The following is a 26,107-nucleotide window of genomic DNA, read 5'->3' on the forward strand; positions in this document are numbered from 1 at the left end:
ATGATTATAGATATAGAGCTTTTGTTTTCATTTGCATATAATATTTTTCTATCTTTTTACATTCAGTCTGTGTGTGTCCTTACTGCTGTTAGTGAATCCATTTAAAGCAACATATGAGTCTTGTTTTTTTTATCCAATCAACCACTATTTTTTGATTAGTAGATTTAGTCCATTTACATTTAAAGTAGTTATTGATAAGTATGTATTTATAGCCATTTACTCATTTTCTAGTGCTTTTATAGTTACTCTATTTCTTTCTTCTTTTTCTCTCTCTTTCCTTGTGGTTTGATGGTTTTGTTTACTGTGATGTTTTGAATCCTCTCTTATTTTCTTTTGTGTTTACTCTGTTTTTTTTTTTTTTTTGTGGTTACAGTGAGGTTTACATATAACATCATAAATATATAGCAGTCTAGGTTAAGCTGTTATCAACTTAAATTTAAACACATTCCAAAGCTTTATATTTTTACTCCTCCCTTTTATTATTTGATGACACATTTTACTACTTTCCCTCAACAGAATTTTATTGTTTAATCTATTATTTCTCTTAGTCTATAAATATTACCAGGCTAAGGAAAACACTGGAATCATTTTAGTATTTTTTCTGCCTAATTAAAGTATATTTTTGGACAGAATTTCTGAAGATCTCCATTCTTTCCATTTATATCCAGTCACTGATAGTCATGTTTCTCACTCACCTTCTGCTGTGGCTTTTTCTCCATAGAAGATTCTGTTACAGCCATGGTTGTTGAGCAGGTGGGCATATCAAGCTCAGCAACAGATCTTTTAACTTCTTTCTCTTTATGTTCTTTTAGATGATCTGAGCTTCCTTCAGTGCTTACAGTATTTGTTTTTGTGGTTTCTTTCACTTGATTTTCAAAGTGTTCTCCTGAGAATTTTTCTTTAATAACCTCTTTTAAAACAACTTCATATTCATCAGATGATAGTTCCTCTTTCAGGCTATTTTCTGAATCATCTTCGATATCATGAGCTACTAATCGAATGAGAAGATCTTTTTTGTTCTGAACATCTTTTAAAAGCTCCACCCTGGTGATATCTGGCTTCCTTATATTCGGAAATGAATTTCTGCAAACAATCTGAAATAGAAATTACAATGACAAATCCCTCAATCAGTTTTCTCATGATTCTATTGTGATAAAGCTATGTTAATATGATTTCTATTTTCAACTAGGTAATATTATGTTCACATGCCACTCACTTATACTTAACAATGTTTTAAGAAGATACAAATGAAAAGTATAAGAAAAATTATAAAAATATTTTATCATTTCTTTTACACTCAGAGATCATATTAATCCACTATAATTTATTTCAAAGTACAGAAGGTCTAACACAGTTCTTTTTTTCTTAAACTTTATATATTTTGTTCCATCATAATTTACATTTTGTACATTTACTTTTAAAGTTTTGTGACAGTAGACATGGTAATATATTTTTCTAAAAATCTAGATAAGAAACCATAGAGAAATCTAATTTTTAAAAAATAAAAATCTAGTTATCTAATCTTGATTTTTGAAATACAAAAAACCAAAATTGTGAGGTTTTTTATTTCTTCATCCATCTCCTTCTACTTCTGATCCTTTGGATATAATCTCACCTCCCTAATCAAATCTCACTTTCCATTTTCAATGACTAAGTTCGAAGACAACTATAATTCAAGAATAGAATTTCTCCACTCTTGTAGCTTTTGATGATGCCACAAAACCTCCAAACTGACTTAAGTTAATAACCATAGACCTCAACATGTCTTTGTAACATGGTAAACCAGCTTTCAGAAAATGGTGCCCTAAAAGAATATATTATGCTGAAACAAATTATAGAAACTTCCTCCTTAAAAAAATTAAAACAATCAAGTTTGATTTTCTGTGTTAGTAGAGGGAACCAGTGGTTTAGAAAAGTCTAAAATCATTCTATATGGCTTTGAATTCATTATTATATATGTTCCTTTAACTTTTAATTAACCATTGTTTAAATAGTTCATTTTTGTTGTAATTTTCCATTACCATTCTTCCCCAAATACCTCTTCCATACCCATAATGCATATGCCTTATGCACTAGAAATTTATGGTACCTCAAAAAAGATAATAAAGCTTTGAGGAGAAGCCAACATGTGTCTGGGTTCTCTGATATAATTTACTGCTTTTTTGTCTCTTGTCTTCCTCTATGCTGGAGAGATAGATAGTGTTGGCAGCACACTGATACAAATCACATATTTTAACAGAGTGTGCTACAAGGGGTGGCCCCCCAAAAAAACCAGAATTGATTTATTAAAAAATTGCATATTATTCTTGTATGTTTAAACTTCAGGTCACCTTCAAATACTCTCCATTTGATGCAGTACATCTATTGTGACATTTTTTTCCACTGCTCAAAACATTTTTTGAACTCTTTGATTTTGTTGCCTTTCAGTGTTTTTGCTGTTTTTGTTTCATCTCTTCTACACTGGCAAAATGTTTCCCTTTGAAGACTTTTTTCATCCAAGGAAAATTAAGAAAAAAATGTTGCTCAGGGCAAGATCAGGTGAATAGGGAGGGTGGGGACACAGGAGTCATGCTGTTTTGGTCAAAAAACTACCCAGTACTCCACGCAGTGTGAGTAGGTGCACAGTAAATCACCCCTCATAAAATTGACAAACATGTTGAAAGAGTCTTCAAAAAAATTCACTGAAGCCAAATGCAGCCTCTGACAATAGCAAGTGGTAGACTGATACAGATGGGTTCCTAGAGCACTTGCCTAACAGGGAAACCTGTACTATAAGAGGCCCACCCTCCAGAAGATAATTCCATTTGGGAGGGGTCTCCCTTATATCTCTGCTTTTTTTTTTTTTTTTTAGTTTTAGGATGACTTTTCTTTCCCTTAAGAGGACAGGGTAACTATTTGATTAAAATATTTCCTTCCTGCTTTCTGGGGTCTATGAATGAATGAATGAATGAATGAAAAAGAGCTGGTAAATAAGTGTAAAATTTGTGACAGAAAATTTGTGACAGATTTAGAGTAGCCATTCTACAGACTGTTCATACAAATTTTACTCCTAAGAGATTATTTATATATAAATGAAGACTACCAAGTGATACGCTAATACAATGATGAGAACTCGTATGGAATAGCAAATTTTTGAGCTGACAAGGACTGTTATCCAGTCCAAAAAGTTTAGGACAAAAAAGATGAAATTACTGTCTCAGTGTCTGGCTTTGAAAACATAAGGCACTTGTTAACATACTTGTATTTACCAACCCCGAGACTTAGTTCAGTAGGCTGCAGGGCAGTGCTAGAGAAAATTCACTTCAAGTTTATGCTCCAGGTAGAATGATTCTATAATTTTATTCTAGTTTTCCAGGCCACAGATTATAAACATAAACACACTTAGAACTCATATGAATAAACTCCTTTAGTACAAAGGGCTTTGATAAAACCTAAAAGGCATAGTGGATCAGTGTAATTCCATTATCCAGATAATCCCTTTGTCCTCGGTGATACCGTTTCCTTGTAACAAGGACATAATTTTAGCATTTTAAAGTCCTGAATGGTTTAATATATTTGGGGCTTAGGAAGAGTTAGGTCTATGGTAACAGGAAATGGGTTCATAAAAATGTCAGTGCTGGGCTACTGGATCCAGAAGAAGGATAAAAGAGGAAAAAACTGGGTACTTTGTTGGAGTATAGAAGAAATTGAAAAAGGCTGATATAATTAAAGTGAAATAACAAGAAATGAGTATAATTTAAGAGTTTGTAATCTAATGTTCATTGATAAATGTTGTTAAAAGTAAAAAGAGTACTACTACTGTAGAACCTTAAGTTTGGTAAGTTAAAATTATTACATATAGTTTTTAAAACTTCAGGTATTCTAATATTCTAACTGACCCTTCTGAACACCTTTAGATATCCAAAACAAGAACTATAGGAACTATATGAGACTGGTTTTTTGTGACTCTTCAAATGAAGATTATAATCAGTCAGCTTGATTTTATTATTAAGGGTATGTCCATGTATTCTTATTCTATAACTTTTTAAAAAGCTAGTTTAAACCGATTGTCTTAGGAACACTAGCTTGAGAACTTTAAAGCGAGCCATGGGTGTGTCAAGTTCAATAAGTCATGTGACTATATGGATGAACCAGTACAACCAATCCTCCCTCCAATCGGGCTGGGCAATAACAAAAAAAATTTCAGTCCAAAATACTTATTTGAGGAAGGGAATCACATAACTACCGTGCCTCACTCTTCACCTGTTTTTCTATGGTTGCTTTAGCACTCACCTCTAAGGGTTTCATATTCAGTCGTCCTGTGTTATTCAATGAGGGACGCCTTTCTTTCTTTATCTTTCTCATATTATATGTGTCTGATGAAGAGTAATTTCTCCCATCTATCGATGCTCTTCTCACTTCTGCTATGCTATGTCCAGTGTTTTCTAAACACTCCATCTGAAGTTTCTCAAGAGGTTGAGTTTTTATAGAAATTACTGCTAAGTGGTCTGCAATAATGCCTGGATCTATTTTGAGTGGTTTATTCCCAATATGTGGAACTATTTTAACTGGCATTTCCTCTCCAGTTGAACTTCGATTTAACTCTTCTCTCTCTTTGTCAGGAATCACTTTAAAGGCATGGTCTTCTGCCTTTTCAACAATTTTATTAATATCTAGATCGCTAAAGAGATCAACATTTGAATTCTTTGAGTCATCTGTATGTACTGGAAGGTTTGAAACTTCACTAATGATTAAACTGGCCACTTTTTTAGGGAAGACTCTGTTTTTGTTTTTTATATCATAGTAAAGGTCTTTATGGCTTCCAGATTGAAGCAGCACATTACTATAAACAGAGTCAATAACCTTAGAAATAATTTCTACACTTTCTGTATTAAAAACTGTTCTTCAGAATCAGCAGCAACAAGACTAATATTACTTTTGGAAATTTCAGCTGTCACTGATTTTGTCAGTTGAGATGCAATTTTATTTAACTCAGGCTTTGATAAGTCTTTTGCATCTTTGCTTGAGGCACTTGGCAACCTTATTATTTTTGCCAAGAATAAGGCCAATGCTTCCTCCAAAAATGCAGCATCTAACGTAGAACATTTTCCAGATGAAGACTTTTCCTGGGACTTCAATTCATCAACAATTTTGACCACTTTTTCCATAATTTTGACAGCTTCCAGAACCAATTCTGAACTTGGTACTTCTTCTTTTACTTGAGATTGAAATTCAGAATTGGAAATTTCCTTCACCACTAAAAATCCTATTATATCAGGGAGGACATTGCTCTTTCCCATTAAATCTTTGAATATAGAAGTATGTGAGCCATAGTGGTTTAAAACACTGGTATACACAGAATTAACTACTCTTTCAATAGTTGCATTGTCAGCTAAAGTAACAGTAGGCAATTCCTTGGCTGGTGGTACAAGTTTAATCTTACTTTTTGAGATAGATTCTTGTATTGAATTTAATACTTTTGAGACTATGTTTTGCATTTCAGTTGCTAGAGATTTGTTTCTTTCTTTATCCACTTTTGGAAACATGTAAAAAAGCTTTGATAAAAATTTTACAGCAATTTCTTCTATTATGTCATAAGGCAGTATATGAGCATGTGATGGCTGAGGCTGGGGAGCATCAGTAGTTTGCATAACATCTTTAAGAATATTTTCAACAATACTGTCAACTTCTGCACACTGATATGGAGTTAGCTCTCCGGAAAAATAGTTCTGCAACTGATTACCAGCCACCTCTCTTAGAACTAAATCAACTATGGCTTCTGAAAGGATTCTGCATCCACTCCCTACACAATTTTGTATAATCTCTTGTGATCCAAACTGTGCCAAGAGATTATTATAAATAGAATGAACCACTAATTGAATAATTTCATCATCATTAGGATGTAATGATTCCACATACTGAATAACCATATCTTCATCTTTGGAGATCTCTGTTGTGACTGTACTTAATAACTTCATTTGAAGGAAATCGAGTTCAGTGAGCCAGTTGCCCTCAGATGTATCCGCTTTGGTTTTGGATACTATGCAGAAAATTTTAGATAAAAGAGCAGAAATCAGATTCTCTAAAAATTCATGAGTCAGCATGATGCCGTATGGTAATGATGTTTGACATTCTTTACTGGCTGTTTGAGCCACCTTTCGGACCTTCTTGACAACATCCTTAGAGTCCAGAGGCAAACATGCTGAAGCTGGAACCTCATCACAAAACATCAAATTAAGTCGATGTTCAAAAATTTCATTTATCACTGCCCTAGTTAGTCTTCTCGCTAAGTTTTCCCCATTACTCTTTATATTCTTACAAATGGAGTCTTGAGATCTATATTCCTTCAAAATATTGCACACAGAGGAGTGAACAACTTTGTTAACCAATGTTTTATCTATTGCTAGTGTTCTATCTAAGAAAGATATGTTATTTTTAGTCGCTTTATGCATGTGTGGCATTTTATCCATAGTTTTTTTCTTAATGTTAGATGCTGCTTCATCTGTAGTTGATTCTTTATGCTTGTGAGAAACTTTAGGAACTGATGATACTTTAGCTACAGGTGGAAAACACTGATTTTCCTCATTTGGCCTAAATACCTTAATTTGAGCCTCTGAAAACTCATTTAACAGTGAATCGATAAGCTTCATAGCTGTCTCATAGAGTTCAGCTTGATTTTGGTCATCACACACATTTTGACCCTGATCACGTGTTTGCGTTTCTGGTGAGGTCGAAAAAATCAATTTGTTAACCATTTCGGTGATAACATCTTCTAAAAAATTAGCAGGAAAAATTCCAGGTTTATCTCCTGCTGGGTCTTGAGGACTGTCTGATTTAGTAGATTCCTTTTTGATCACCTTAACTTCCACTCTGTCTTTTTCTCTCTGTTTTTTCTCTCTTTCATGCTCTCTTTCTTTCTCTTTTTCTTTTTCATTCTCTTTGGCAGGGAGATTTTCATTAATTGAGGGGGATAAATCCTTTATTGAAGCATACTGTATAAAATCCTTGCTTATCTCTTGAATTACAGAAAATGTCTCACTTGAGGGACTTTGAAGATTTGAATAACCCACTGATTCTTGAGAACAACTGTCCTTAGAAAGTGATTCTAAGATATTATCATAAATATTTTCAGTGATATTTTGGACACATTCATAAGCTGAGCACTCTCTCTCGTTTATATCTATCAGAAGTGAATTGTCTGTTCTCTCCTCAATGTTTGGCTCTCGGGTTACTGTTTTCCTAGTTGTTTCTGTTGTCCCTGCATTTCTCGCTTTGGGTGTCAAAAATAACTGGAAGGACTTCTCTTCTTTTTGAAATAACTTTTCTTTTGTTTTACCAATTTTCTTTTCATTGTTTTTTTCAATATCTGGTCTAAGTATTTCTTCCTTACATGCCATATCATCAGAGGCTCCTAGAATTTTTGTGGGTATCTCATTACCTTGCTTCTCTTTGTCTTTTGAAGCTAATTTATGTTTCTTTTCAGTTTCATCATCTTTAAGTGTTACCCCAAAATCTGGCTTCTGAGTATCTTCACTTTTCACACTAGTATTTGGAGATGTAGCTTTTGTTACAGTCCCAGTACATTTTTTAATTGAAGTTGCCATTGTACTGTTGTTCTCTTCCTTTTCATTTGTCACACCTGCAGCTGACCTTGCACACAGGTTAACAATGTTCTCTTTCACAGTTCTAGTTATAGAAGTAACTTTTGGATCTTGAATGTCGCCTTTTTTAATAGATGTCTCCTGAGTTTGGAAACTTTTCTTTATACTCATTACACTTCTATGTATTCCCAAAATGTCTAACAAGTTTTTCTGGTCTGAGGTTGGAGAAGTGTGCTTGTATGGTTGCTCTGAAAAAGTGAGTGAGTTTCCTTTTACACATCTATTCTGTGTGGGGCTTTTCTGTGATAGGTGTTGAACCCTTTGCATGATGTTCTCTGGATTTAGAAATGAAAAGAAGGTGGATGACCAGTCTCCTGAAAAAAGTGGTTGAATCTTGAAAGCAGAGATTGCCTTTTGGGCTAAATTAACAATCATTTCTAATCCACTGTTACTTTTATCATCCTTCTGAATTTCATTAGACTCACACTTTCCTATGAATTGATCATACACAAAATTGGATATTTTATCAACTGTCTCTTTATCAATTGGTGGGAAAGCAAACATTTCTTCAGCATTTGGTAGAACTTTAATGTCATTTTTCCTAAATTCTCCTATCAGAGAGTTTGCAAATTTTATAGCCAAGCCCACAATGTCTGTCTCTGGCATTTCTTTTTTCTCAAAATCTTCAGTAATACTTGGAAGAGAAAGAAATTTGCCAACAAGGTCAACAATTAAATCTTCCAAAAACGTGGCTGAATACAGAGAAGTCTGTGCCTTTCCTTCACCAGGTTTGGTGAGTACAGAGACATGGTCATCATCACTGCGAGAGGATTCTTCACTGAGTAAAAATGGTTGCAGGTGATGATCCATGATTTCCTTCATGATGAAACCAGCTATTTTACTGAGGAATGAGCCTCCTTTTTTGTCTGTATCTTTTCGCACTTCAGCTTGAAATTCGGATTTTTTCAAGATATTATTACATATAGAGTCAACCAAATTCTCAATCGCTTCTAACTGTACACTTTCTGCATTGTCTTCTGCTGTGGCAACACGGATTTCATGTTCAGAAATTTCTTGGATAATTTCATCAGTCAATTTTGAAGCTGCACCCTCAAACTCATAATCTGGTGAAACAGCTTCCTCTTTTAGTTCACTTTCAGTGTCAGCTGAAGGGGAGAAATGCCCTAGAAGCTTGTGTATTATATCTTGTAAAAGAGAGCGAGGCAGCATAGTAACACATGATGGGAAGGTGTAACTATCCTTCAAGATGACATTTAGCACTTTTCTGATGATATTATCAGCTTTAGGGGAAGTATAGGAAGTAGATACTAATTCTCCTGAAACTAATGATTGTACCTGATATTCATAAATTTCTTCTAGCAGCAAATGATATATTTTCCTTCCAAAACAAATAGTGTCACTTTGTATAATGCTGTATACTTGAATCAGAGATTTATATTCATCTAATATTTTTTCATAAATTTGGTTGACTGTTTTTTGAACCATTTCTTTATATCTCTCTGAAAAACATATATCATTATCAAGATAATCTGCAAGTAAAATCTCTGATGTGGTGAACTCCAGAACAATTGATTTTACTAATGTTGTAACAATGCCAGTAGTTTTGAATTTTACTGTATCTGGGTTTTCAGCAACCAAGAAATTATGTGAGAATGCATAAAGGAGTTTGCATAAAAGTTCAGAAATTACTTCCTCCAAAAAGACAGCAGAGTTCACTATGAAAGACAACTCTCTTTGTTTAGAATTGATCATTTTTTGTTTATCACTTTGATCAAATGCAGCTGAAATGAAAGTTTTATCTCCAGATGAAAATGACTCAAGATGATGGTTAAATATTTCTTTTATTATAAAACTTGCTATTTTTGAAACAGGTATATTACTTATATCTTTTTTATCTTTTGTAAGAGACTGGTAGACATTTGAATATGAAAGATCAGCATGGATGGAATCAACCATGGATTGAATATCTTTCTCTGAAATCATACTTTGTTTTTCATTGCCGTGTTTGACAATACATATTGCATGTTTTGAAATTATTGATATAATTTCATGTATCAGTTTTATAACTGTATCACTTAAGTCTGATTGGGAAGTATCTGTGCATTCTGCACTGGAGGCCAATGGACTCACTTGAGATATAAGTTGAGTAACAATTTTTTCCAAATGAGTATGTGATAACTGAGTCATATATATTGTTGATGCCTGTCTTCGGAATCTTGATTTAGTAATGTCACGTTGAACTCTGTTTATCAAAACATTAACATTTAGTTTGGAGAGTGACTGAAAAGGAAGCTTTCCTATAATATTTGGATGAATTTGGAAATCAGAAATTTCAGCCAGAATGATGTTAGTTATCCTCACAGCCAATGTCTTTGCATCATTTAGAAAATCATTATTGGGCATTATTTTCATGTCATATTCTTGCAAAACTTTGCTGAATACCACATCAATAATATTTTTGACTACATCTCTCTCCACTGGAGGCAAACACAATTGTTCCTCTGCATTCTCTATAACGCTAATTTGGGCTTTTGAGAATTCCTCTGCTATCAAATGTATGAGCTTTTCAGCTTTATCAAAAAGTTCATTTTCTGAATCTCTTACTGATTTTGTTTGTACAATGCCTAACACCCTGTGGAATATTTTGTACAAAACTCCAGAGACCACATCTTCCAAAAAAGTTGAAGAATAAACACTAGCATAAAACCACTGCCTTGTCTCATTGTCAAGATATTTGTATGATGAGGAAGGCAATGACCTTCTATCTAGAAATGGCTGGAGATGGTGTTGGCAAATATACTTAATGATAAAACCTGCTATTCTATCAACGAGAGCATCGTCACTCCCTGAGATATTTTGCTCAACTGATTCTTGAGAGTCAGAGTTTTGTGAAATATTTTTGAATACTGAGTCAACAAGATGGTGAACATCATCTTCTGAATAAACAAACTTGGTTTCTTCTTCATCTTTTGAGAAGTGAATTTCATGTTGAGAAATTTTCATCCTAATATCATTGATTATATTTGAAGCAATTTCATTGAAATTCACTTTTGATCTATCTTTTGGAGATTCTGTGTTCAGGACAATGTTAGGTGCAGAAGGAAAGATTCTAGATAATAATACTCTGATCATGTCTTCTAAAAATTTGTAAGGCAGCAAAGTGTTATATGGAGATAAACTCTGACTTGGCTTGGTAGACTTATTGATATTACTAATAATATCCTGAACGATATTCTCAGCTGTGGAAATAGAACGGGAAGATGATGTCAAATCCCCAGAAAACAGTGGATGAAGAAGGCAATCTGAAATAGCTGCTACAATTAAATTGGTAATATTTTCCACAAAAATTTCACTTTCTTTAGACTCTTCGTCAAACTCTGGGTCTAGCCCATGCTGTTTTAAAACATTTCTATAAACTGAGGTGACAAGTTCATCCACAATGTCTGTATCTACAGAAGGGTAAGACTGCTCTTCACCATCACATAGAACAGGAGTTTTAGTTTTGTCAAGATGGCTGTTTACTGAGTTCACTATTTTCTGTGCAATGTTTTCCAGCTCAATTTCAGTGTTATCCTTCGGACTGAAAATCTTTGATAAAAGTTTGGTAACAATTTCCCTGATGAATATGTCAGGGTAAATACCTATGGGTGATGGCGTCTTGGGTTCATGTGACTCTATGACTTCACTGAGGACCTGTTTAACCATGTTTGATATTGCATCCAATGGAGTATTTGGGCGAGGCAAACTTTCTTCACACAAAAATGGTTGAAGATGATTTTCAATAACCTCTTGGATAATAAAACTAGCTATTCGGTCAACCATAGTTGGGCTTCGGCTGACTATACTTTTCTGTATTGAAAAAAGAGAGTCAGACATTTGCATGATATTACTGTAAACAGAATCCACCATGTTCTCGAGGTTTTTTCCTGTACATAGATGTTGATTATTGTATATAGTGAACCAAATTTGATGTTTTGAAATGGCTGATATAACCTTATTTACTATACAGTTAGACAATTCATTAAAGTCTGAAGTTGTGAAATATCTTTTCCCCAAAGAGGCAGCCTTCCTGGATGGAGCAGTGAGTTGAGATAGAAGTCTTCTGATGACATCTTCTAAAAATGAGTGGGACAACCTTGTGCTATAGCATGTTGAACTGGATTTTGAAGTAAATTCTCTCAGGTTATTTTGTAGTTTCTGCAGTATTATTTCAGCCTTGAGAGGGTAATATGAATTAGGTGTGAGCTTTCCCATGATGCAAGGTGGGAGTTGGTAGTCCAAACTTTCTAATAATACACACTTAGTTATTTGTTCTGCTATTGAGGTATTGTCATGTGCCAGATTACCACCACAGGTTACCTTCGATTTATATTTTTGTAAAACATCATCATAAACTGAGTCAACAATGCTGCTAACAGTTTCTTTATGGACTGGTGGAAAACATAGCCTTTCTTCTGCATTCCGTAAAACAGTGACATGTGCATTATTAAACTCATTCACTACATTGTTGACAAATAATGTATTCATCTCATTAAGCCAGGCTTCAGTAATGTTTTCATTTTTGCCCCACAATGAAGTAGAGAGATTAAAAAACAGTTCTGAAATTATTTCCTCTAAAAATGTGGCTGAATAAACTCCTGTATTTATATCTCCCAGATTTAGCTTATTGTGGATGGCTATTGTATCCATATCCTTTGTTCCCTGTCTCTTAAGAGGTGACACAGAAAAAGAATTTACTGAACACTTATTGCCAAATGGTGCTTGTATTATGGGGCTAACCGTACTGGTATTATTCGGGGATCCTGTCAAAGCATTACCATCATAATTCATAAATCCTAAAGAACCTGTACCTTGTCCTAATTCTGCTAATTCTGGCATTTTTGCTTTTATAAAACTAGACTGTATTTCTCTTGTTCTATATTTTAAATGCTTGTTTGCAGCAGGTGGACTCTGGGGGAGTTGCATACTGTGACATAGTTTGTCCATCAATGATTTAACCAAACTGTGGGAAATGATTGTGAGAATAGAGTCTGATGACAATAAATCTTGATCCATTTTTGCCAGATGTTCCAAAAGGTCTGACTTGTAATCTCCTTGAAAATGTTCATAGTCCATTGCTTGCTTACAATAATCAAATTTTTCATCTTCTACACTTTGAAATGTTTTTAAAAGTTGACATTCTTCTGCTGGTATTTCATCAGTAAGAGAGCCATTATCAAGAAAGACAGAGCTTGTGCATTTTTCCAAAAGTGTTCTAATAAGTTTCTGACACACGACATTGAGAAGAAAAACTGAATTGGGAGTGAGCCCTAAGTTATTTCCAAGTATGCTATTACTTTGCTGATCGTTCAAGGATGAGAAAAATGTTCTTGGTTTTTTATCAGAATCCACAGTGTCATCTGGGTGTTCATCTGGAGAAAATAAATCTAAAACAATATTGAAGACTTTATTGACTACTTCTTTGGATTCACGAGTTTCTAGGTTGTTAACTAGCCTGCCTAACTTATGTGCAAGGTAATTTAATTTATTTTTTTGAATGAGATAATCATTTTGCTGAGTAGATGATTCCCAATCTGTGCAACCCATCTGTGTTTTCATGGTATTTGTTTTGTTGCAAATTGGCACACTATTGCTTCTGAGCATGGAAAATGATTTATTTCTTCTATTGCTTTCAAAGTGATGAGTTATTCCTATTTTTTTTGACAGTACATGAATCACTCCTATTAAGAGATCCTGAAAGAGATTATCAAAGTCAGCAGCAACTATTCCTGGGCAATAAATGTACTTTGTTTTTAAAGAACACATTTGCTGTTCAATGTTAGCCTCTATAATGTTACTATTAAAAAGAGTTTTAGTAATCATTTCAGAAATGCTTAAAGCAAGTTCTCCAATAGATATTGACCTGCTTTCAAACACTTGAGAATAAATTAAAATAACCTTGTTAAACCCTACATTTTGGCTTTCCCATGCTCTCTCATTTTCCCTACCATCTTTGGTGCTATCAGAAATGCTTAAAATTAAATGGCAAATGACAGACTCAGTGAGGTGTTCACAAAATTGATAAAGTGAAGAATCACTGTATATGGTTCTTAGAGGCTGTTTTGATTCATATTCTTTCCTTGATAGTGTAGAAACAATAGACATCTTCTCACTGGACACTTAAAAGAAGAAAACACAATTATTAGCATGTAGTAAGATAAATATGGAAAATTCAATATAGCAATAATTGTTTACATATAAATCTCACCTTTGGAACAGCTCACTAAAGAAAAAGAAAAATCTAGTCAAGAAAAATTATATTTTCTTCTAATAGTTATTTCCCATCTTGTGGAATCTTAATTTTAGCCAGAAAGTTGATAAAAAAGAACCCTAGGGAATTGAAGTTTCTCAGTCAAATGCTGATATCCTCCTTGCTTAAATGGTTATGGACCCTAAGAAGTTGGAAACTCTGGGGTAGAAATCTGATTTTCAATTTGAGTTTTATACCTAGCATATCTGCAGTGATCTCAGAGACCTCATGTAATTATATAAGAAATATTTTTAGTGAAAACGTTTAATGTTATTCTATATATTACTTTTAGGAAACTAAGGAGGTGTGTTGCAATAATGACTTGGCTGAAATAAAAGTGTGCTAGCTCCAGAAATGTAAGGGATGGATGACTGTGTCAGTAGTACTTTAACCTCTAGATTGCAGTTTTTTTACAAAAATGGAAGGCCAAGCCAGGCAGACTCAGGACTCCCTTCTTTCTTCCATTCCACAGAGTATTTACTGCAAATCATGTACCTGGTTGGGATGGCCAACTTTTTTGAATTTTGGTAAGAGCAGCTCTTCTTTCTCAAAACTTCCTCAGAACTTAATAATCTGTTGTACCCCTGCATGTGGAGTCAGGTATGTCTTTGTGGAGATGGGAGGCTTTTAGCTGAGCTTTGACTGCTTGACAAGATTTGCCCACACTGACTTGAAGGGAATGAGGAACGAAATGTTCCACATGAAGGAGGAACCTGAGTGAAACCATTTGAAGGCCCAGGACATGTCTGAGAATAGAGGATTATTTGCCAGAAGAACCAAATGTCAATGGATGGAATCATGAATTTCCTTTTGTTAGTTTTGTTTTTGTTTTTGAAGTTCAATTAGCTATGTGAGGAGAAAATCTGTTTTTGAGCTTGTAGCTGGAGTCACACAACTGTCCATCTTCAAAAAAATGCCAGTTTTAAGAATGAAAAATGACCTTTTCCTGTAAGTGTCGGGACTGGTATTATATGCTCTTATTTGAATGTTGGGCAAGTGATTTATCTGGACGGGTAATGTAGCAACTCATCACTGGTAAATGGAATTATTGCTCCAGTTAAGGGCTATTCTAGTATTATTAGATTCAATTTTATGAAATTGCCAATAATCAACAGGTTTGGACATACGAAAATGGCTCTTACATGTGGTTCAACCTAACATACACAGACAAGCATCCTTAGAAAAGGAGTGAAAATATCTTTGTAAAAAAATATCTTTGTATGTTTAGAGTACCACACCTAAAAGAAATTTAAGAATACTGTAATGTAAACAAGATCTTTAATACCGCTGTTCTTATAACTGTGAATAATGGCAAAGGCTTCAACTGTACACCTTGAGAAGATGAATCAGTAACCCACAATCAACTCGCTGTGGCTTTGGTATAAAGAAGCCATACATAAGAACTCATAAAGAAGCCATGCATAAGAACTCAAAACTTTAAAAAGTTCTTGGAACTCATACCTTATGCTTAACACTGCTTTAATATAGTCCCGTTATAGTCCCATTTTATCTCATATGCAATGAACTCTTTCAGGTCGAAATCATACGTTAAACTTTTTTTTAAAGTATCCTGATGTATTAAGGAGTATTAAATACCTCAGCTCCTAGGCTGTTTTCAGAAAAACAGTAAATGTGGCTTTTTAGAGAGGAGATCTTTAAATGTATCCATTTTTCTAAATTATGCTAATTTTAAAGTAAGTTATCTCTTGCTTACCTCTAGTTTTGAAACTCTGGAAATAGGTGACCACAGATGTGGTTACATGTCTTGCTACCAAATTAATTTCATTTGGACCCAGTTCATGATCAGCAAAAGCAATGATGTTGAATTCCTTCAGGGTCTTTATCTTTGGGTGCTTAATATGTTCCCATTTTTGCAGTAAAGAAAAATCTCCCCTGCTCGCTTCAGAATTTTTGTTTTGTCCTTCAGGTATACAGCTGATCCTTTTATCCCACATCCCTAGCAAACTTTTCTTCTCATTCTTTTGTCCTCCAGGGTTTTGCTTTGATATGAAAAATGGTTTCATTGTTTCCATGCTTTCATTACTGGGTGGCTGACTTGGAAAACCATAGCTCGATAGCACAGTATTGACAATATTTTCTGCAGCTAAGCATATTTTGAGCGGTGAAACAGCTGTCTGAGTCTGGGTTGGTTCAACAATTGGTTTTTGGGCTTCATAATGAAACACTTTTGGATTTCCACCTTTTCCCATTTCTATGAATGACATGCCTTGCTTTAGTGATTCTTCTGTGGATTCATTCACTTTCTTAAACAGTTTTTGTAAGACACTGCCTTCGGGAAGGGAGCTATTTCCTTTTGTGGGTTGATAAAATGGCCATTCCCTTGCACCGTAGTTTTGTACTTTGTTTCTAAAGCATGTTGCTGTATTTTCTGAATCGGGCCTTTCCATTGGCTCTGAGCTTTTAATTGGGTCTTCTGCAGAGCCTCTGACATACAAAGATAAATTTGATGATGCCTTATAGTTTTGTTTCATATCTTCCTCAGAATGAAGCACCAAACCAGGCACACTGATTTGTGGAGGATTATTCACAAAACTAACTTGCTTTAACTTTGACATGGGAGTTTTCATATTAGTTGCTAATTCAACCTGATTAACAATGTAGGTATTTTCCACTCTTGGGCGCAAACCTTCCATTGGAAGATTTTTGATTAGAGACTCATTGAAATAAGTACACTGGTCTATCAGTGTGCCAATGATCTCACTTGCTACAATGTTCTCATTCAATATGCTAATTGATGATGGTTCTGTTTGAGTTACTTCTTTGTCTAGCTCATTCTTAATTATATCAAGCATGTCACTGATGATATTAACAGCATATGTGAGCAATTCTGAATGGAATGAATGAACACGTAGAAGAGTATTCTGTACATTCTCCTTGGAAATAACAGTATTTGACTTAGATTCATCAGAAAACTTTTTCAGTGGTTGTAATTTTGGCAACACCTTTTTGGTTAATTGTTTCTGTTGGACGGGAAAAAGGTTTTCTATAGGCATTTTCACTATTTCAGAAAACTCATATTTAGAGATATGTTTAAACTGCAAGTCTACAAATGACTCTAACATGTTTAAAACCCTTTCTACAATTTCTTGGACAACTTGCTTGCTGGAACCCAAAGAAGTTTGGTCTTTTGCATTCATGTTGTAGATGGGTGCGCTACAGAGGCTGCCCTTGGTAGGAAAACCACGCTTTCTACTTGCTACAGTTTCTTTACTCTCTCGGCTGGGCATCCGGGACAAAAAGCACAGCTGTAATTTTTCAAATAGCATTTCAACAATTTCCCGTCCAAACATATTAATTTGTGCTTTGGTGTCCTCAGCTCTGGTAGAAGTTCTTTTAAAACAGTTATGGAACTTACTTTCACAATCCTTAAGATGTGGCAAATTTAAAAGTGAGAGAGAAGATTCTAGTTCTTTTGCTTTTCTTGAAATTACAGTCAAAACATTTTCAGCTATCATCAATAAGTTACATTTTTCACTTTCTATGTCATTTGATTCTGCTTGCCACTTGTCAAACATCTTTTTAAATATACCATCTTTAGGAAAAATCTGTTCTAGCTGTGAAGAAACATTTTCCAAGTAGAAACATGCTTGTGTTTTGGCACGAGACCCTGCACCTGCATTCTCCTGTGAGTGTCTGAGGTCATCCAGATGTGAGAGTTTGATTGGATGAGCCAAACTCTGGTTATTTGTAGCATATAATTCTTGTAAAACTGTTTTAACTATTTCATTTGCTGCCATAATTTCATCAAATGGTAGAGCTTTCACATTTACCATGGCTCTAGTGTGCCTCACCTTTTCCAATTCTTTCACAGTTGTTTCCAGGATATTACTAATTATATGCTTGGCATATGTTTTGAGTTCTGAAGTAGGCAGTTTCATTTCTAGTAAGCTTTTGACATCCCCTGCTGTTAGGCTATGTGACTTCCTGATGGCAGTCTTGGGCTGGCTGTCTTTCGGAGTTTTCTCTCCAGGTCCTAACTTGATCTTGCTTTTGGCCTTAACACTGCTAGTTCCTAGGGGTGGTTTTGTTCTAAATTTAGGTAAAGGGGTAACTTTTGATTTTGCTTTCAAATTTGTCTTAAACCCTGGCTGAAGGCTGCCCTTAGGCCCCACTTTAAAACTATGTAGACTTGGAGGTTGCAACTCATCCAAACCACCTTCAGGATATGAAGCATCTTGTAGATGAAATGAAGCAAAATTAGTAATCTTATTGATAACCATTTGGACCAAATCTTTCCCCACTTGCAATGGTGAATATTGCAGAAAACTGTTTTCTAATAGAGAGACATTTTCATTGCCTGTATAAGGATAAACCTGCTGTGTCACGTATCTAGTGGAATCACTCCCTTTTCCTGCTTGTTCAGTTTCTGTGGCACATAACGGTTTCTTGGGTAAAGTATCATTGTTGTCAGATGCTTCTTCTTTTTTACTACTTTCATATAGAGATGATACAACTACAGAGTACATTTCTCCTAAAACAATTTCTATTATGTCATTGGCTACACTATTAATATGTGGTTGAGAAAAGTTTTTTTGTGTTATGACTGATGTTCTAATTTTAGAATTAGATGCCAAGGGGGTCTCATTAAAAGGAGGCAAATGGCCTTTGATTTCCAGTATTCGTTGGTACACTTTATTTAAAACTTCTTTCACTGCACTGAGCAAGGCAGTTTTCTCCTTTTGTTTTGATTCTTCATTTCTCATAAATATTTCTTCCAAAACAATTCTCTGGCTCTCCTTTTCCATTGTCATTTGGTTTTGTTCTAATGGATACCGAGAAAACAGGGATAATTTGGTGTTTTCTTCCTGCTCTCTTTGTTCCAACAATATTTCATTTGGTAAAGTTAATTGTGAAAATAAATTGTCTTTTGAGTAAAAACCAATTTTCCTTGCAGATCTCTTATCATTTAAAATCTTTAAGATACTGTTGACAATGTCACTCACAATGATGTTTTCTTGGAATGAAGTATCATTTGGATGTGGGTATGCCTTCTGGATTTCCAGGTCTAAGTCATTTTTAATAAGCTTCAAAACAACGCTGGCAATAGTGTCAGCATATTCCTTAAGACTAGCTTGTGAGAGAGGAATTGTGGCCCCGAGTTTTGCTCTGTAACTGGCAAGAGTGGAATCTGGGAGCTCTTGGCTGAGGATAGTTTCAGTGGGTATTTTCAGGACATTCATGTTTGATTCAATTTGACTTGATTCATAAAAAATGCTGTCATCTCGTTTATAATTTTCCAGTTCCCGGCTAACAAGTGACTTTTCTTTAGGCTGGAAAGCAAGAGTTATTAATGAATCTATTCTTTTTGTGGCAAAAGATTCTAACTGCTTAAAAATAGTTTTAGTAATGAAGTTAGCATTCTCCTCACATGGGTCAGGAGCAGATTTCTTGCTGTCTTCCTTCTGTACTACAGTTATCTGACTATCCACAGTGTAAACTGATTTCAGATTTCTTGAAGATGAAAAGCGCTCTGTTTTTCTTTCACTTTTTGACCCCATAAGAGGACATGGTTGACATTCTGCTTGTGGAAACACATTACGAAAGGTAAGGGGCAATCTTGCAGAAGCAGGATCTTCTGCTTTTATGCCAAGCATGGCAGCAGAACTGAGATTATGAAGAACAATATCCACAACATCACTGGATATCAAAATGACATCTGATTTAGGAACTGAAAGTTTTGGAATAATCTTCTTTACCCCCTCCAAGTACATTTCAGAATTTGCTTCAGAGTGTTTACCAGTTATGCTGCATTTCAGAGTGGGCAAAGCAAATGAGAGATTATTTTGATACAGTGTTTTTTCATAAATATCACATAAGATACATTCGATGGTATCTTGTATTTGAAACTGAAGTACATTTCGATATTCAGTCTTATTAAACATCTTTTCAAAGATACCTTCTTGCTGATCTGAATTAAGCTCTTTGTCAGAATTGTTTTTGCCACAATTACTTTTAGATGATACAATATCTAGCACCGTATTGACAATTTGACTCGCAATACCTTCAGGAACCATAATGTTGTGAGTTAAGAAGGGACTTTCCTTTTCTCTGTCTAACTCATGTTTGATTCCTTGTAAAATTTTTCTGGCCACTTCTGTTGCATGTGTATTTAATTTATTTAAAGAGAGTTGGCATGAACTGGTCTTTTCTGACATAATATGATCCACTGTGCAGCAAGAAAACTGGTAATCAGAGTATGAATCTTTGGCTGATAATACTTGGCTCAATGTCCTGTTCTCCTGCTGAATAGGTAAAGCCAATGGAACTGTGTAGTTGATCTGGGGACAAAAGAGAGATTTTACTTTGGAAGTAGCAAAAGTTTCTAGGTTTGTTAATATTGCCCGAAAAATATCTTCAGCTACATTTACTGTAACCTGTTTGTCGGCATTGATACTGGACTGAACAGCACATGGACTCTTGTTCAGCACAGTGATAGAGGATTTTTGTCCATAGGTGTGTTCATGAAAAGAAACATTTGCTGAAAAGGTGATGGTTTTATACTTATTTTCACTTGCATTTCTCTGTGTCATGGCAACTGAATAAAGTTTATGAAACACAGTTCTAACAATATCATCTACTACTATGATTACATCTGCTTCAGACACTAAAGGATCCATCATTTTATCTGTAAATGGAACAGATGCTTGAGCAATTGGCTCATCAACATTGTGAGGGACACCACTTAAATGGGAGTGGGAGAGAGAAAGCACATTTAATTGACTGGCCAAAACACCTTGAAAAATTTCATTCAAAATATTTCTAATAATGGGAATGAGTGGAGATTTCTGTGGTTCTTTCAGCTTCACTTCAATTTTGTTTAAGGATCTTTCTAGAATCCATTGTTTAAAAGAATCTGATTTAGTTTCTTCTCTTAGTGATGTTCTCTCTCCAGGGAATTCTTTCTCTGTCTGTGCAGTGTCTTCTAGAAATGAATCTGATTCAGCTCCTCCTGGAAGAAAGTTTCCATAAGTTGGTTTGTATCTAAATTTTTCTATGTCTTTCTCTTCAGGTTCAGTTTCATTTAACACATCTGAGGATACTGCATCTAAAATTAAGTTGACTATGTTCTTGAGAACTTGTTTCTCAGGTGGTGAGGTTTTTACACTTGTCCTCAAATCTAATGAATTTATATTTAATTCTGTTTGAATAGCTTTCAAAATAGTACTTGATATCTTCTTTGCATGCATGTATAATGTAGACTGCAACAGCTCTTTATGTGTGTCTGTGATAACACTGGGACTTTCACATTTTAAGTCTATCTTAGTGCTTTTTTTATTTTCAGTGCTAGTAGAATCCAGAGTTTCTAAATTTCCATTGGCAAATCCTTGCAGTTTAGCAAAAACGGTATTAAGAATGTCGGAAGCCATAGCTTTCAGTTCATTTAGCTGTGTTTCTTTTGTGCTTCCTGTTTTGGAAGACGCAGCAGTAGTAATTTTTGCCTGTTTTTTAGTCTTCTTTTTATTACTCTCCTGAACCATCCTGGAAACTATGCTGGCGATTATGTCAGTGCATTTGGTTATTTCCTCAATAATTGAATCAAATGACAGGCTATCAATATCAAGAGACTCTGTGACAACTTTAATTCCAGAACTTGCAAAATTAGTATCCATGTCGACACTGCATAATTTTGCAAGGATATAGTCCAAAATTGTTTTGGAAATGAGCTGAATACTAGACTGTAGTTTAGTAGCTATTTGCTGACCCATTGTCTCTCCGTGCTGGCCATCAGGATGTGCTCCTATGAGCTTACACAACATTTCATATAGTGCTTCCCCAATACTATCTAACACTTGCAATCTAACACTTGCATTCTCTTTGGGATCTTTTCCACTAAAGTCACTATGGAGAGCACATGGAGTAGCTAAATATTGGTGAAAAGATTTTTTATCGTGCCTACTAGGCAAAGTGTTTTGATTTTCAACCTTGTCAGGTCCATATGAAGTTGAAGGGCTTGACTTATCTGAAGGGAGTGAAGTGCCACTTTGATTTGAATGTTCACTTGATGATAACATTTCACAAATACAAGTTAATAATGGAGATGCCATAATGTCATCACTGAAACTTGAGACAAGGGATTCTAAGTTATCAGCGTCAGCACAAAATTCTTTACTCGTAAGGGATTTGGTGTGGTCTGCATCCCGAAGATTCAGGTTTTTCTTATTGAGGTCCAATTCATTCTGGATAGCATGCAAAACAATGTTTACTACCTTTGTTGTGTAAGTACTAAGTTGAGAGTGTAGTGAAGATTGCTCTGCAAGTGAAGGTTTGAAGCCCATTTGCAATTTTGGATAAACGAGTGACTTCAACTTTTTAAATACTGCATTAATGATGTTATCAGTAGTGTCTTCTATAGGTTTAAGTTCATTTTCTTCAGACTTTAACAAGGAAGGTTTTGCAGGATCTAAGTTGAGTGAAGATAAAAATTTCATTTTATTTTCACTGTCAAACCATATTTTTAATGTATTTTTACTTAATGCTTCTTTCATCATACTGGGAGTATCAGAACTATTGGGAGAAGTTTGATGAACCGATGCTGAAATGGAACTTTTGGCACTATTAGGGATGCAGCTTGATGCCTTGTGAAGTATATTTAACACAGCATCTGTTATTTCTTGAGCTGCTTTATTAATTTCTGACACAGAGAACATCTGGTCTGTCCATTCTTGAAGTGACAGTCCTTGAGGTTTTTCTGAAACAAAAACTGAAGCTTCTTTGCCAGTTTTAATGTCTAAGTGACCAGGAGGGACAGAAGATAAATCCTTGACCATTTCTGCTAAAATACTTTTGAGTACGTTTTGTGAAGCCTTTTGTATTTGATCCTTTTGATTTTGGCTAAAAATTAAAATGTCTTCATTCAAACAGGGTCTTTCCTCTATAATTTCTTTATTGTTAAAACATGGTAACTCAGTCTTTAATCCCCCTTCACAAAATGCAACTTTGCTTTTTAGAGAAGCAGGCTTTGTGGGTGTTTTTCTTTTTCTTTTGTGTTCAAAACAGGTGTTTCCTTTTGTAAACCAATATTCAGAATTCTGTTCTTGTGACACTGCTTCTTCATCTTTAATAGATGAATCAAGCACATTTTTCACAATTTTGTCTATTTCTTCACTGTCATCTTCAGAATAAAGAACCATGCCAGGAACATTAATAGGTGGAAATTGTTTTCTAGACCTAGGGTCATTAGATAACCTAGTGCCAGTTAGTCTGTATTTTTCTTCAGTGTCAGAAAGACTTCTCAGTCTAGAGCGTCTACTTTTTTGAACATCTGCATTTACTGGCTTCTGATGTAGCTGAGTGAAAATATCATCGAGTAGCTGGAGGAATACTACTGTTTCTTCAGATGCAACAAGTCTCTCATTTTTAAGTTCAGTTTGTACATATCCCAGTATAGTGCTGATTGCTTCTTCTATATAGCCAACCAAAGAGGACTGGGAAATAATATTTGATATTAAATTTTGTATTTCTTCTTTAACAATTAAATTAGCTGCAGCAGGTTCAGGACTACATTTATTTTTGTCAGTTTTTTTAAGGGCCATATATGTTGGGTCTATCATATGCTGCTGATAGAAAAGTTTTGTTGCATCTTTGAGATGAGGAAGGTCATCTTGCTTACAAGTTGCAAGAGTCATCAGCTTTTCTAGAATGGCATGCACCATATCCTCTGCAATATCACACATGGGTTCTGTAGTATAAGGCAGTGATGCTTTTAAAGGTGTTCCACTTGATGGAGTGAGATATTCTTCACTGGGTGTTAAGCTTGGATTTATGTCGGGTGACAACTCTTCTTGTGTAAACATCTCAACACATTTTTTCTCAACTGCAACCTGTAGCTTTTCAAGCATATTGTCCACGATCTCTGAAGCTACTGAGCTGATATCAACGTTGGACATCAAGTCTCTTTTTTCAGGCTCACTTTGATCAACAAAAACTTCAGCAGTAACAGAAGAAATAGAGGGAATGGCCTGGGTTAGATCAGACATTATTTCTTGAAAGATGCTTTCTAAAATCAATTCAGTTTCCCCCTTTAAGTGACACTTAAAGTTAACAAAAATCTTCTTTAGATTCTTTAGTTCAGCTTTTGCTTTTTGATCAGCTAAGCGTGGACTCTCTAAGCCATCTGTTTCAGTGGTAGCATCCTTAGATTTGCTTGTGCCTTTTCCAAATGATGCTAAAAGGTAACTATCGGATTTACAACTTCTGAGTTTAGGGCGTGCATATATCTTGCTGGTATTATGACATTTGAGTTCAGAAGTTATAGATTGTCTTTTCATGTGATATGTTTTTCCAAGGACTGTTCTTTCCACATGGGCAGAAGGTGATCCTGTTGTGTGATATGTTTTTTCAACAACTGTTCTTTCTATGTGGGCAGAAGGTGGTCCTGCCATGTGATATGTTTTTTCAACAACTGTTTTCTCCACATGGGCAGAAGGTGGTTTTAAATGTGTAGGTGGTTGCCTTACTGAGATGTCAACTGCAAAGGTACGGGGCTCTTCCTGAAATGTTTTAGTTGTTGTAGATGTATAGCTTCCATATGTAAACTCTTCACTACATGTGCTACAGAAACTTGAACTATCTGAAGAAAGGACAGACTCTTCAGATACTGAGTATGTATTATATTGCAGCCTTTCTTCATACTTTGTGATGGCTGGGTATAATATACTGGTCACTGTAGCCACAACCCAGGTCATTATGTTCTGAATTGTACTATTCAGTTCTGCAGAAGTCACCTGGAAAGGAGGCAAGCGAGAATGAAAACAAAATCATGCAAGAACTTACTCTTCTGGGATAGAGGGTAACATATTTTTTTATATCCAGCAATGTTTAACTGGATACCATCATGGTGATAAAATGAATGTGTGTAGAATCTATTTAGAATTTCAGATTAATTTCAAATTTGTTTATTCTGTATACCATTGAATATTTTCACATACATTCCCATTTGATTCACATTCCCTCAGAACTTTTTACCCCCAACATGTATTGTTGGGATATATGACTTTTTGATTAAAAAAAATATCACCAAATTGTCATCTAGAATCATAACAGGAAAGTTATGGTAGCAAGAAGAAACATTATATCTATGACCCACAAAATTTCTAAAAATACAGCAGATTATTTCTAACAAAGTTTTTCTCAAAACAGATGTAGTAAAAGCGTGTGGGTGCCTTTAGAAGCATCTGTGTAGTTCCCCATTTCCTGATGCAGGGATGTGCCTATGATCTGTATATATGGAGATGACTACAGGCAATTGTTAAGAATGATTTAATAGGAAACAAAAGATTAACATCTTGTGGAGATTGAATGCTTTTGTATCCATCAAAAGAATATCAGTACAGCTATCTTGGCTAGGAAGGCCCAGGAAAGGTGATGCGATGAAGGAATCACTGGTTTAGATAGAAAATAAAGGCCGATCTAGAACTGGATCTTTGAGACAGGAGGGCTGAACAGGGGTAGGGAAGTGGAAAGTTTCTCATTCTGAGCCAAAAATAAAACACAGGGACCATCTTTGGATGACCATTTCTTTAGATGTCAATGGTATTGTCACAAATAAAACTGGACCAAGAGTAGAAACCAAATGCATCTATACAATTCTATATCCCTCTACTTACTGAAAATCTACTTCGAGCTTGCAAAAATCCTATTGCCTGTAATAATCTAGTGGACTGTTTTTAAATTGTTACTACTTTTAAGACATGAAGGCTGTAAACAGTGATTGGCAGGAAAGTGTGCCAGGCTAGTATGTAGGCAGTAAGGTAAACAATAGTTCACGTCCCCAGTACTGCCTTAAGTTAGCATGGGGTTATTTATGTAGCATCCAAAGAAACATTATCACCCATGTAGCATACTCTCTCCTGATGCATTTGTGAGTGTTGGGGGTACTCCAGGGAAAGCCATTTCTACCTGCTCTGATTACCGAATCTCCTAATGATATTTTTTCACTTACTGTACAATTGTACAACATATTTTGGGTGATAGCATATGTTGTATAATACTTGTCTCACATAGTCACATCCTAAAACAAATACATTAATAAGAAAAAATAAATTTTAAAAGAGAAAGTAATTGCTCTAATTTACTACCACACATATAAACTAAGACATCCAATATGTATTATTTGTCTTATAATCAGAGGTAATAAACAATCGACCTACTGTGTTTTTCTTAGGTTAAGTGAGAGGGAACGTTTCCAACCTTGCTA

General features: G+C 35.0%; 1 protein-coding gene across 1 annotated transcript in view; it reads right to left on the minus strand.

The window, feature by feature from the left end:
• The window catches only part of FSIP2 (fibrous sheath interacting protein 2), a 70,613-nt gene that overhangs the window by 8,424 nt on the left and 36,082 nt on the right, over positions 1-26,107 (minus strand). Inside the window, 5 exon segments of the mRNA XM_028510117.1 lie at positions 696-1,094; positions 4,273-4,877; positions 4,880-13,759; positions 15,605-24,186; positions 24,301-24,635. Coding sequence (XP_028365918.1) covers positions 696-1,094; positions 4,273-4,877; positions 4,880-13,759; positions 15,605-24,186; positions 24,301-24,635 — 18,801 coding nt within the window.

This window comes from Phyllostomus discolor, chromosome 4, assembly GCF_004126475.2.
Source record: "Phyllostomus discolor isolate MPI-MPIP mPhyDis1 chromosome 4, mPhyDis1.pri.v3, whole genome shotgun sequence".
In the NCBI taxonomy this organism is placed as follows: Eukaryota; Metazoa; Chordata; class Mammalia; order Chiroptera; family Phyllostomidae; genus Phyllostomus; species Phyllostomus discolor.